Here is a 13,494-nt window from a genome sequence, read left to right on the forward strand (position 1 = left end):
GTAGCCAGCACAGGACCAAGGAAATGCTAAAAATCTTGTTAGAAGGGGTTATAGCAAAGTTGCATGTATTTATGTATGTATGTGTTTATTTATTTTTCATTGTGGTACATCAAAATACTTAGCAGTATTTTCCCAGGGGAGCTCTGTTAATGCTGTCTTAACTTTCATGCAAAAAGTGACTGTGCCCAAGGGATGGTGCAGAAGATGGTAGCTTAGGACTAGTATCTCTTCTAGGCTCTACCAGCAATTCATTCACCTTGAGCTGGTCACTTCATCTGTTTGTTTTCCCCATTCCTCCTTCACCTGTCTCTTATATCCAGGCTGTAAATTTGTCACAGAAAAGTTGCTGTGTCTGTTTGAGGGCTGGGACAATATGAGTATCTCTGAGTAAAAATGATAACGAGAACTGTGACACAGTGGCTGCCATTCATGTTTTTCATTAAGGAAGTGGCAATATTTAAAAAAATAATTTAAATTAGTTGTTTAATCACTTGTTAACCAGAGAATTGGGCATAATAAGTTGTTTCAGCTGAGAGAGAAAATTAATGAAGGAGTCAGACAAATCTGTAATGCCAACCTGTTTTTTTTAAAGACATTTTTGGGTTTTTTTCTGAGCATTGGAAATCTCAAATAAATCGGTGGCTGCTTTCTTCCTCACAGCATCAGTTCTTTCACTCAGCAGTCCCTAAATTCCCACTCTGTTTTCTGGATTCATTGTCTTACTGCCAGCTGAGGCCATGTCAGCCTTTTTGCCGTTTCTGCATTCTTACTTCTTTTGTCATACACACAAAGGTACACACATACACGTGTGTTCACTCACGTGTACAGGTACACACACACGGAGTCTCCCCTGGACCAGAACTCCCTAGAGAGACCCTGAATGCACCAGTCTGTGGCTCGGTTTTGGGCAGTGTATTCCCAACTACCCCTGTAAAATCCCAGTGTCTGAATGCAACCAAAACAGTGTGAGCTCCTGCTTTATTCAGAGGCATTTACTATGGGCTGTCTTCTGGTTCACTGCAGCCCTTCACAGCACTTGGTCAGCCCAAAGGGGCCATAAGTAGCCAGCTGTCTGTTCAAAGGAGTCCTCAGCCAGCTGCGCATGGACTCTGACACCTCCCTCCAAATCAGCAGCAAGGAGGAGAGGCCAGGGTGCCATTTCTCCCTGGAGGACTCCTGGGCATTTGAATTCAAAGGCAGAAGCAGCCTTGGGTTGTGCTCATGGAAAGTACTCAGAAGGGCCAGATGAGATTCATTGGTGTGCAGTAAAATAATCATCCCCTTTCTGGTGCTCTGGTCAAGCAACACTCAGCTACACCTGACAATGAGGACTCAGTTGATAAGTGAAGTGGAGAAGCAAACAGGGTTTGAGAACCGCTTGTCCTTGCGCAGGGAGCTGGGTTTGTATTCAAAGCCTGAGCTGGGTCATTGTGATACGAGTGGTGACATTTCTGATGAGCTTTCTATACAGCTTGCAGAAGCTTTTGATTAGCCACGTTTACACTGTCATTACAACTGGTTACAACTGGTCTCACTGAGAGTAAGGTGCAGCAACTTCTACATATTTTTTGCCTCGTGGAGATCTGACCTTAGACTTACCAACTTTTCTCTTTTTGTGGCTGAAAGACAACATACCTTTTGAAAGCCAGAGCTGACTGCTGCACAGCTTTCTTCTCTCTTTTTATGGGCTTTTACTTGCCTGCAGCAAAAGAAAGCATTGTGACTTACTCTTCTTTTTCTCTCAGTTCTAGGGAAAATTCGAACTGCAGTGGGCAGTGCCCAGCTTCTCATGGCTCAGAAATTTTACCAGTTCAGAGAACTTTGTGAAGAAAACCTGGTATGTAATTTTTCTGCTAGATACTAATGTGTACCTTTTACTAACCCTGTGAATAATCCTGCATAAACTGAACTGATTTTCTGACTAACTTGGCAATTTTTCCATCAAAGGCCTTGATATGAATTTGGGAGTAACTCTGATTTGTCAGAGTCAGCATGAGTTTCACAATAGCTTGAGACCCTTACAATAAAGGCAAAAGGCTTTGGGTGAACAATCACTGAGGCTCTGCTACTGACTTTAGAGGAGCAATGGTCCCTAGATCATTGAGTTCATGGGCACACAGATGGTAAAACACTTTAAGGACTTTGAGGGTGGATCAGAAATCTCCCAAGCTGGCCTTTCCCAGGTGCTCCTGGGAACAAGTCAGGACTAAAATCTGCCTTGGTGGAAAAATGCAACAGAAATTGGTTCTGTCTTAATAAGACTTCCAATTCTTAATATAAAAACTGAAAAAGCCTTCTGCTTGCACATCTTTGTGCAAATAACAGCCTACAACTGGGCAACTTGCTCGTGTCAAGCTCTGAAAAACTAGGAATTGAAGTGTAATCTCTGGTCTCCTTATGACTCTAAAAATATATACTTTATTGTTTTCAATAATTGCACCTCTCGTGGTTTAATCATCCTACCAAAATCCTTTGTCAGTGTGACTGTGAAAAGCACAAATAGAAATTTTATAAGGCAACCAACTGACTCTTTTGGGTTTATTGCTTCTGAAGAGGAGGAAGACTAAAGGCAGAGTAAAACCTGAGCCATGTAAAACATCATGCAAGGTGCTACTAATAATTTATTTATTAACAACAAAATTAATAACAATATATCAGTGTAGTCTGACAAGGCCACAGCACCCACAAAGACTTGCTGACTGATGTAGAAACTCATCAGCATTTATGAAAAAACATGCTTGAAGTGAGTGTATGCAACATCTCATTTTAATTAAACAGTTTCAGCTGGGAACCAGCTTATAGGGACACATCCTGTAGAAAGCCTTCCCTCATACAAGCCTTGCCAGTGGAGCAGGGATTAGGTTTTGGGTACGCCCACTGCATGCAAAAAGTGTTCAGAGCTGGGGTGCACTGAAGGGACGGGATTTAGTTGGTCTGGCCCAAGCTGTGCTGAAGATGCTGACTGTGAGCATTGCTCTTGGGCTGATGAGTTTGCACACAGAAAGCAATGCTCCCCGCCTGTGTCCCAGCTTCATTCTTCCCAAAAATCTGCCTGTAAAAATGGGTTTACTGCGCTTCTGCATGCAGTCTTCTGAGCTTTTCACCCAGCACAGGTTATTCTTAACAAACAAACAAACAAAAAGAAATTGCTAAGATCTATAAGAGAAAATATTACTTAGTCTATTTTTGTAAACTTTACATTCTCAGAGTGCAGAAAAAGTGTTCAAACATTGGTTTATCAGGATTTGCTCATGCAGGAAATGTACATTTGCACAGGTATCACTCTTTTTTACAAGTGTGAGCATGGTGGGGAATCCTTCCTCATGAAAGTGGAGGACGGCAGTTCATTTCAGTGCAGATAGGACTGCCACCAGTTGTGCCCAGGAACATCCCCAGGCAGATTCTGCCACAGGGGCCCTTTACCCTTAGTCTGTGGGGGGAACCTGCTGCCTTTGGTGAGTGGGTGTTTGCAGGGCAAAGCAGCTCAACGCTGAGCCAGATTCCTCAAAATAAAACCTGCCAGTAAGTAATGCTTTGCTTTGCTCCTCTCTCTGAGTCTCACCCATCACTTGGATCTGCTCAAACTGCTTTGCTAGCCAGATTTGTAACCATTTGCATGAATTCTTTACATTAAGAAATACTAAAGCCAACATGTTTTTTTCTTCTGTTACACAGAATCCTAATGCACATCCACGGCCGACCTCCCAGGATTTAGCAGGGTTTTGGGATATGCTGCAGTTGTCCATAGAAAATATTAGTATGAAATTTGATGAACTTCATCAGTTAAAGGCCAATAATTGGAAACAGATGGATCCTCATGACAAGAAGGTAGAACACTGTAGATTTTGTATGCTTCATTTAAAACCCTGCACAAATACTGGACAGATTAAATAGGCCTCTGTGTTACAGCGTTGACGTTAAAAATGTGAAATGAAGCTCATATCAAATTAATTTCATTGTAATAACAATGTTTACATAATAATCATCTGGGATATTATCTGTAATATGTTTCAGGCATATTTTTAAACCAAATCTGTCTTTGTGAATCGGATGATGGGAATGTGGTACTTTGTTAAGCTTTACATTTAATCATATTAGACGATCAATCGTTGGAAGGAACTGCCTTATATATTGATTCTTAAAATTAAATAAATCACATTTACGGTTCATATTATTGCATACAGCAAGAGTTCTAGGTTGTGTTACTGAAAAAAACAGGGAAGCACTGTAACCATCGCTGACTTTGGTAGCCAGGTTACAAACAGCAATATCAAAAATATGCCTTCCAAAATGTTACATGAAAAAATTACATTTTTTGTCCATTTGTTTGTTTTTTATTTATTTTGGGCTTTTTTTAAATGGGTGATTTCACAAACACATTCACTTTCCTGGTATTGTTGTTTACCTGAGGTAGCATACAAATCATCTGGAGCTCTGGTGGGGATTTTTTTTTTTTTTTTTTTTTTTTGGTAAATGTGGTCTTCTTCTGTCACCATGAAAAACTACCACATCCAAGTGTAAGTCACATTTCACGTTACATTCTCATTTGGCACCATCACCTTTTTTTTTCCTCCTCACTATCCACCTCAAGACAAACAGCACTTGGGTGAGCCAAAATACACAAATGTTTCAGAAAATCCTTAGAGCACAGACCCATTCCTAGAGGAACCAACAGTCTCATGTCGCGCTGCTGTAGGTATGTAATTTGGTGACTGAATTTCCGCTGTGACTGGTCTGATAGCAATGAACACAGCCAACAGGTAGGGTCACCAGAAGGAGGGGGAGCACAATTTGCAGGTACAGTGGCTCAGACAGGAGACCTGGCTGCCGATGACCAAAGTGGTGTTTTCTTTTGGACAAATAACCATAATAATATCAAACCCCGTTAATCTTGCAGCAGGAAGCTTGTACAGGCAGTGCTGGTAGCACTATTCCTCCTCCTCCTCCTCCTCCAATCAAGACTAAATATTCATTCCTGACTTAGGAGTGCCATGTTCACACCATTTGTGCACACCTAGTGTGTTTTGTAGGGGAATGAATGGGAATGTGTTTTCCTAGCCCAAGGTACTGAAGGCAAGTCATTTTCTTATCTTCTTTTTTTTTCCAGTATCTATCAGAAAAGGAAGTTAAAACTGCCAAACATGCATGCACAGAAATGCTGGTATATGGTCTTTCATTAGCTTTTACAGTAAAGTGGGTAGGCTGAGTGTTTGCAATTGCAGCAGTAAGAAATGAGAGTTTTCCTCGAAAAAAAATGTGCCTTTTCTTTGCTTCTGAAAAACATTTCAAAGAGTTTCCAACAAAAAGAAGACTATAGCAGTTTAAAGGAAGTTAAGTAGTGCTGAATAAAGGGACCTACAGTAGGAAGGTAAAGATTTTAAAGAATTACACTGTGTTCCTGTTTCAACAGCATTTGTCTATGATTTTAGATGAAACAGATCATCTCCTTTCTTAAAAAGAATTAAAAAAAAAAAGGAAGAAAAAACTTTCTGTGAAATTGATATTTGCCTTTGGCCTTTGCCACAGGGCCCTTTTTAAGCAGCATAGATTAATCCTTGGATGGAGAGAAAAAGCAAAGTATGAATAAGTGTAACTAAGCACCTTTATATTTTGAGCCATGGAAGCTGTTGTGAGCAGCATGAGAGAAAACGAAAGGGCAGAATGGGACCTTTGTAGTGTGATAAAATCCCTTCGCTCAGAGACCGTGTTCACAGTTGGAAGGGGATGTAACTTAAAAGACAATCTAATTAACTTGACAAAGTCTTTGTGGACGCCTGAAATTCAGTTCTGAATACACTTTTCTTTTATGAGAAAGAGCCTTCTCAGAGGGTTTTTTTTTGGTTGGGGTTTTTTTGTGGGTTTTTTTTTCTTTTTTGGGGTTTTTTATATGTATGTGTGTGTACATGCACCAGGATATACATAAAAGCCCTCCTTGTTGGTCATATATCTGGAGCTAGCTGCCACCATGATGATTAATGCATGTTCTCTTAACGGTTTTTAAGTTTTTCCTACCAGATTTTCTATTTCTAGCTGAAATGTAACTTCATGCTTATTTAGCACAAGGCCAGAGTTTATGAACTTGCAGAGCAAGACCCCGACCATGGGATTTTTGAGCAGTCACTAAACTGCTACGAAATAGATACATAAATATGTGGTGTTCTTTTAAAAACTACTTATTCTGATGCACCAGCTGCAGACAGCTAGCTCCCATCTGCATTTGGGAACGCCAAAGCCATGGCACCTTGGTGTTGCAGGAGCACCTAGCGCTATGCACGGATAGAAGAGGGTGGCCTGGGAGCTGGGGCTCTCCAGAGTTCCTCTGCTGAGAGCAGCATTCCCTCCCGGCTGCCCCGGTGGCGGGAGGTCGGTCTCTTTCCTAGTCCCTGGCACTAAGCAGGTAGCGGTGGGGGCCCCGGCAGCACCGTCCCCGAGGAGAAGTAGCACGGCGGCCGGCCCTCCCCTCCCCTTTGCCCTTGCCCCATGTTTATGAACCCTTGAGCACAAAAGCCAGTTGACTGAAGACAGAAAGGCAGATAAGAGCTAACAAACCTTAGGTAAAATGTGTGTTCTAACTACTGATATATCCTAGCTTTTCCCGCCTTTCCCTGAGAAGCTGTATAATGCCATTAACCTTCTGCTTTGATCAGGAGAGAAGGGTCCCTCCTCCAGTGCCAAAGAAGCCATCGAAAGGTCAGGTGCCACTCATACGAGAACGCTCTCTGGAAAGCTCGCAGCGTCAGGAGGCCCGGAAACGGCTGATGGCTGCCAAGCGCGCTGCGTCGGTTCGCCAGAACTCAGCTACCGAGAGCGCCGAAAGCATTGAGATATACATCCCCGAAGCCCAGACCAGGCTATGAAGGGATCCAACCGGGAGGACTCTATCTGGCAAGACAAGCCTCATGTATAATCTGCCCCTCTAGGCTCCTGCTCAAGGTCACCACGAAGTATTTGTACCTCCTCCTCTCTCTCTCGCTCTCTATCCCTACTCTCCCCCTCCCCTCTCTCTGTACGCAGCTGCCCCGATGCTCCCAGTGAACTCCACTGCCGTGGCGTAGTTGTCGGTCCTCCGAGAGATGTCCTCTAATCACCCTTGCTTTCTGAAGGTTCACCCATGTCATCACGATGCTTTGTCACATGTACTGATGCTGCCACTTTGCCTCATGTAAACGAGCACGATCCTTCTTTCATTTCTGTTTGGAACAAATAAACACGGCACTCAGACTTCCACACACCTGCGCACCTGTACAGTAGATGCTCCATTTAACTTACTCATGATCTTTAGTTGATCTAAAGCTAGTCTGTTAACCAGTGTACAGCAATATCAAACTGTAGGGGACTTTGGTATTTTCAGTCATGCAGGGTGATCCTTTCGGACTCTGCCGTCTTCCTCAAAGATGAAAGGAGCTATGACTCGGATTCCCTTCTTTTTATTACTGTTTTTTTTTTTTTTTTTTAAAGCAGATGGCGCACTTTATTCTAAACCTCCAAATCACATCTTCACCTGAATTAAGGAGTCACTCAAGAGGAGGGAGCTGGGGTGGGAGTGGGGAGGGGGGACAAAAAGAAACCCCACAGCTCTGGCAGGTGAAAAGGTGGAAGTATATCCCTCAGGTGAGATGGTGAGGGATATAAAAGATCCTGTGGAAAGATACCTGCACACTCACAGCTGCACAAACTGCCTCATTTTTATTTCATCAATCACTACTTAAACATTTCAATCAGCAGAAGATTGTAAATTCGATCTTCCAGGGAAATAATCTATTTTGAAAGGCAATAAAAGAGTAAAAAGGAAGGAGATAAGAAGCAATGACAGTTGAAGAGATAATATAAAAGAAGGATTTTCTTGTCCAAGTATTAAGAATTTTTAAAATTGTACTGTATTGTCAATTCCTCTTGTATTGTATTGTATGGATTATATTGGTTTAAAAAAAAAGAAAAAAAAAGGAAAAAAAGCTTGGTTTTGTTGATGTCTTAATCTCGGTGGGACCATCCAATCTCATACGTCCAAGCAGCCACACACGGACACCTGTATGTGAATTACTGTACATGGAGCCTCCGATGTTTTCCCAGGCCAGGCTTGCTTTGCTCTATCCACAGCTGGTTGTATGCTACAGTTCAGACTGCTTATCACGAAACTGTCCATATTTAGGAGTAAATTTCTAATTCAGCCTCCTCTTAATAGTATAACATACTCACTTGAACAAGAACAATAGACTATTTTTCACAAGTTATGGGATCAATATGAACTTAATATTTTTCACGACAAGCCTTCCTACCCTGGCTTCTGCCATTGTTTTGCAATCACGAAAAATATGCACCCTAAGTAGCTCATTAATAGTGGGCGGAAATGGCAGATAATAGGGCTGGAGAGGAGCCTGAGAGGTCAGCTCCTGTGTGTCTGTCCCCTCCAGCCACCTCTGGCTTGCACAGGGGCTTGTCCTCCAGCTCCTCTGATGAGGAATGATGCCGACCACGCTGCTACTGGAATCTCTTGTGCCAACATTAGGAAAGCTATGTCGGGCATGTTGCTGAAAGCGAGTTGTGTGCGTGCGCGAGCGAGCGTGAGTGCGCACACGTGTGCCTAACTGGCATGTGCTGCTGCCAGCAGAATTAGCGTGAGCTGCTTTGGGTGACAGGACTGCTTTGGGTGACAGGGCTGCTCTGGGGGACAGGACTGGTGTGAGCACAGGAGCGCTGTGCAGCCCTCAGCGCGTGTGCAGTCCTGCAGCGATGTTTTCCAGACTCCTCTGCTGCGCCCTATTCTTCACCCTGTCTGCCAGGGCAGGGGTACGCGGGAGAGGAAGGCAGGCTGCTCTCTCTCCCAGTGGGCACAGGCACAGGGACAGGGACAGCCCCACCATGGAGGGGCACAGGTGGCAGCCCTTGCTGCATGCCCGTGCTGGCTGGCTGTGCCCATGGCAGCTCAATCTGTATGGACAGTCCAACCAGTGAAAAACCCCACTGCACATGTGGCGTAATTCTGCAGCTTGCACTTTAAAAGCATTGAAAATCGTCATCGAAAAGTTAAGCTCTTGCTAAAAGTATTCATCGAGACCATGCCAGACAGCTTCTTTTCCTATGACATCATAGCCAGGTGCTAATTTAATTTTATTCGAGAAAATAGGAGAGGTAATAGGTTCTGGCACCAAGTATTTTCATGAGAGCATACTAAAACCACTAGAGAATTTGCTACCTCTCAAAGCCATCGATATCTGAGCTATGTCTTTATAAACAGGGCACAAATATTTACTGCTGTGGTTTACAAGATAAGGGCTAATAATTTAATATATAAAAGACTTTTAACTAGAGTAATCAGAAATCCAGTGTAACTCTAGAGTGCTTGGTGTTACAGGAGCTTCAAAAGGTTTGACCCTCTAAGCGTTTGAATACCAGTGTATTTGCTAGTTTTGAAACACTGCATTTAACTTTTAGCAGCAACAAAACATCACCGTGTTTGCAGTATGTAATAGTGCCAACTGCCACTTATGAGCATATATAGTCATAGGAAGTATTAATTATTTGGAACTCATTTGTACTGAAGTATTCAAAGCAGTACCTAGGTGAGAGTCCACATTCACAACTGTGTTGCAGACTTACTTAGCTTTGTGAACGTTTTACGAAAGATGAGTTAAGACTTTGGTTGACAAGTGGCTACAGAAATTTATATCCAGCAAGTTCTCCCCTAAAAAAGCAGAAAAGTGAAGACTATCTAGTCTTGTACATTACAAATTACTGTATTTGTATATCATAGAATATTTTTTGTATCTATTTTAAATGAATTTATTCTTAGCTGAATGCTTGATAGTTCATTTGGCACTGGAGAGGTTATTATAATGTTTGCCTAGTTTTTTAGCAAAATAATAAAAATACAGCCAATACCAGAAAATACAAAATAAAATAATTCTGCCCATAGAATGCCACTAGTTAACCACTTGACTCATTTATAAACACTAATGCTAGTATATTTGCTCCATCATCTGTTTTAGTATAATTTGTAACTATTTGTTTTTAGTCTAAACTGCCCAGTGTATTTTAAAAATGCCTATATTCTGTTTCACTTTGGGACTAAACTATTGCTTTTTTTTTCTTGGGGGAAATTTTAGAAAAGGTTGGTTTTGTCTCCTGCTTCAAAAGTTTAAAAAAAAAAAAAAGAGGTATTTATTATATTTTTTGCAGATGTTTCCATAAAATTCTCATAATCTTTTTGTAAAGAAAGATGAAGAAATGGATTAAAGATTTTTAATATTTGAAAAGGTAAATAGAAATAATTTATTTGTAATATATTTCATTTTATTTATTGGTGTTCCCTTAATGCTTTGATGTGCACTATCACTTTAATTTAAACTGTATCATTGTGAATTTATTGGGGGTTTTGGTTTTTTTGGTTTTTTGTTTGTTTTTTTTAAGGAAAACTGTCAAATGCATATTTTAAGTAGAATGTTAATCACTGGCCTACCTGCATTCCCAAATGTGATTTTAAAAATGTTTTTGATTTGAAACAAAAGACACAAATTTGAAAGCCTTTAGACAGAAAAGAGTGTTTTTATGGCTTAATGATTTGGGTTTCCATAGGATTATCTATCTGGTTTGTGTGTGGACAGGAAAATGTAAATAGATGAATGTTTCCCATAATGTAAAAAGAGCAAATTAATAAAATAATTAATGCACTGCTTGTAAGAGCTGTGGGTTTTCAATGCATATTCATTCTTCCAGAACTGCCAAGGCATGTCATTTGATGTGGTCAAGGATAAAAGCACGACAACCAGAATATTTCTCTTAAGCTCTCATTGCTTAAGACTAGCCCTGCAAAGTCTCATCCAAAGCATCCTGCTGAGCACCCTGGAAGTGTTCATCTGCGCAGAGTTGCTCACAGGCATAAAAGTTGCCATGATCAAGGCCTTGAGCCTTAGCAAAATCTTCAAAGGCACTTCTGCACAGAGCCCAGCCAAACCCCACTGAAGATGCCAGGAGTTACACTGGGGACTTCAAAAGAAGTGGCAAGAAGACCCAAGCCTGTTTGGTTTTCCCCTCGCTGGTTCTCTTTCATTTTCTGCTTATGTCCCGTGATGTCTGAATTTTTGGGGGCAAAAGAGATTCCTGGCAGGCATAGCTAACTTTCCCTTCACTGAAATCCTGCTTCCATATGGGGTTTTTTCCACTGGGTGAAATAAAGACAGTCCAGAAACATGTCCTGGATGATGTTCATGGTTACACCAGTATTTAAACAGGTCCTGATTCAATTTGTAGTACCTAGTAGTTACATTATTAATATGCCAGTGCTGCACCATGTATTGTCTGCCCATGTTTAGACCCTCATCACAGAAAGACCAGAAAGATTTGTGCTGCAGATCCATGGGCAGGGAAAATTCTGCTTAACACCAAGATTTTTCTTCACATGCTGGAATCTATGTGCTCATTAGTCACTGACAAATGGATGCATCAGGGATGGGGAGGAAAATGCTTTATTACTTAAAAAACTTTCTGAGGTGTCTGGTACCTTTTCATAATGAGAACAGCTCAAAGGGAGTAAAATAGCAGGTACGTTTCACACTGTTCTCCAGCAGAGAAAGGAAGTCCAAGCCATGGCTCAACCCCACCTTTCATGCAGGTAAACTTTCTCTGTATTTACACTCAGTGTTTCCTTCCAGATCAAATCAGAAGCCTTCCCCAGAAGTATATCTTGCTGTCAGTTTGTTTGCCAATGTCTGTTCTCTCCTGCAAGACATTGTTTTTGCATCACGCAATAGGCAAATAATTCACTTCAGCCGTCAGTTTGGAGCATGATCGCCTATCAAATCTGATGACTTTGAGCTGACATTTTTGATAGCAATTAATGATAAAAATATTGGCTGCTCTGCTGCTACTGGTATTTGTTGTTGAGGTCATAGGTTTATAAATGATTTGGAGCACAGAGAGCAAGTGAATTTCTCTTTTCCCACCACGCATCATGTAAGAGGGTCAGATCAGGCCCACAAGTCATGGTCCTGCAATGAGCAAACCTGAGACCAGCACTCACAGCTGAAAGATACTCATCCCCTCTCCCTGTAGTGTGATGCTATGCCAGTGACCTATAAAACATTACTGTGCTGTCACAGTAAGCTCATTCACAACACCATCCCTTCCCTGTGCTTTTGCACGCGGGGAGGTTTTTACAGCCCCTCTTCTGCACGGCTGCTCGGCCACGGTTGTGGCAGGAGAAGGTAGCTGCTCTCACTTGATTCATCAGGATGTATTTGGATGCCAGCTGCAAAACATGACGTGACTGGCCCTTCCAGCCGGCAGTCAGGCTTTCCCACGCCTGGGTCCCATTGGAGGACAGCACCCTTCTCGGCAGTGCGTGAGATTACAGCCGGTCCTCTGTTGCTCCGTGAATCACATGCCCCACTCGCAGTGAGACAAAGAGGCGAGCTAAGGAACAGGGCTTCCTGGTAATTGTGTTTTTCATGGTTCTTTTCACTGATCCAGTAACAACATAATCATTGAAATTAGAGACAGAAAAGCTCTGCTGGGGCATTGTGTTAACACTCTGCCAGTTCCAGATTGCGATCTACCGAGCTGTAGCAGGTAAGTCATCACCTTGCCAGCTCTGCTCCACCCAGAAGGAAAAAAACCACACACGAAACAAGGGAAAAAAACCAGTGCTATATTTTAAAACAAGCCGAGTTGTGAGACTGCCACCACCTATTATGGGCTACTCCTGGTGCAGAGGCCTTCATTGTATTGACTCTTCACTAACTATCTCTATGACAGAACTGAACTTTTCCTCATTTTCAGCCAAGCAAAATGGAAACAAATGATGGATCTGTTCAAAGAGGGGGAAGTACTGAGGTGTTGCAGAGCCTCTGGAGAAAGCAACCACTGCACAGCCCCTGAGCTACCCCAACAGAAACACTGCATATTTTAAAGCTGTCAAAGGTTTTGGAAGAGGGATGGGCCTTGCCCTGAGTTAAAGAAAAGCAGTAGGACAGAGTGTGACGGATGTTTTATGGGTATCAAATATCTCACCAAGGTAAGATAAGCCACTGTGTAAACAACCATGTGCTGAGGCAAACACCTTAGTTTGGAGCTGGTAACTAGGGAGCTGAGATGTTGAATAGCAAAGGGTAACCCATTCCAATGTAACTAGCCAATTTCCCCGGTGGGAATATCCAACCTATCACTTATCCCTGACTTCAAATTAGAGAGTTATCAAAGTTGTGTCCTTAAAAGACCATATCTTACTTTTTCCTGTTGAACTGACTATGGGTGCTCACAATTGCAATCTGGAATGGTTTTGTGAGTGTGCGGTCAGGACTGTGATCATCCCTGATTTTTTTTGTAGCATTGAGAAGTTAATGCATTGCACAAGTTGGGCTGTATTATTTCTTATCTTACAGCAGGTTCTTTTGTCTTTTTTTTTTTAATAAGTGGTTGTAATAATAACTCACTATGCTCCAGTCCTTTTGTCAGTCTTCAGAATAAAAGTCCTATCACCTGAAAAACAAAAAAATACTG

General features: G+C 42.0%; 1 protein-coding gene across 1 annotated transcript in view; it reads left to right on the plus strand.

The window, feature by feature from the left end:
• Nucleotides 1-7,466, plus strand: part of DLGAP1 (DLG associated protein 1) — a 397,584-nt gene extending 390,118 nt beyond the window's left edge. The window contains exons 11-13 of the mRNA XM_030970064.1: nt 1,746-1,837; nt 3,676-3,828; nt 6,648-7,466. Of these exons, the coding sequence (XP_030825924.1) occupies nt 1,746-1,837; nt 3,676-3,828; nt 6,648-6,857 (455 nt within the window). The 3' untranslated portion in view covers nt 6,858-7,466. The remainder of the gene's footprint in view (nt 1-1,745; nt 1,838-3,675; nt 3,829-6,647) is intronic.
• Nucleotides 7,467-13,494: the final 6,028 nt, after the last annotated feature.

Source organism: Camarhynchus parvulus, chromosome 2 (genome assembly GCF_901933205.1).
Source record: "Camarhynchus parvulus chromosome 2, STF_HiC, whole genome shotgun sequence".
Taxonomy (NCBI): Eukaryota; Metazoa; Chordata; class Aves; order Passeriformes; family Thraupidae; genus Camarhynchus; species Camarhynchus parvulus.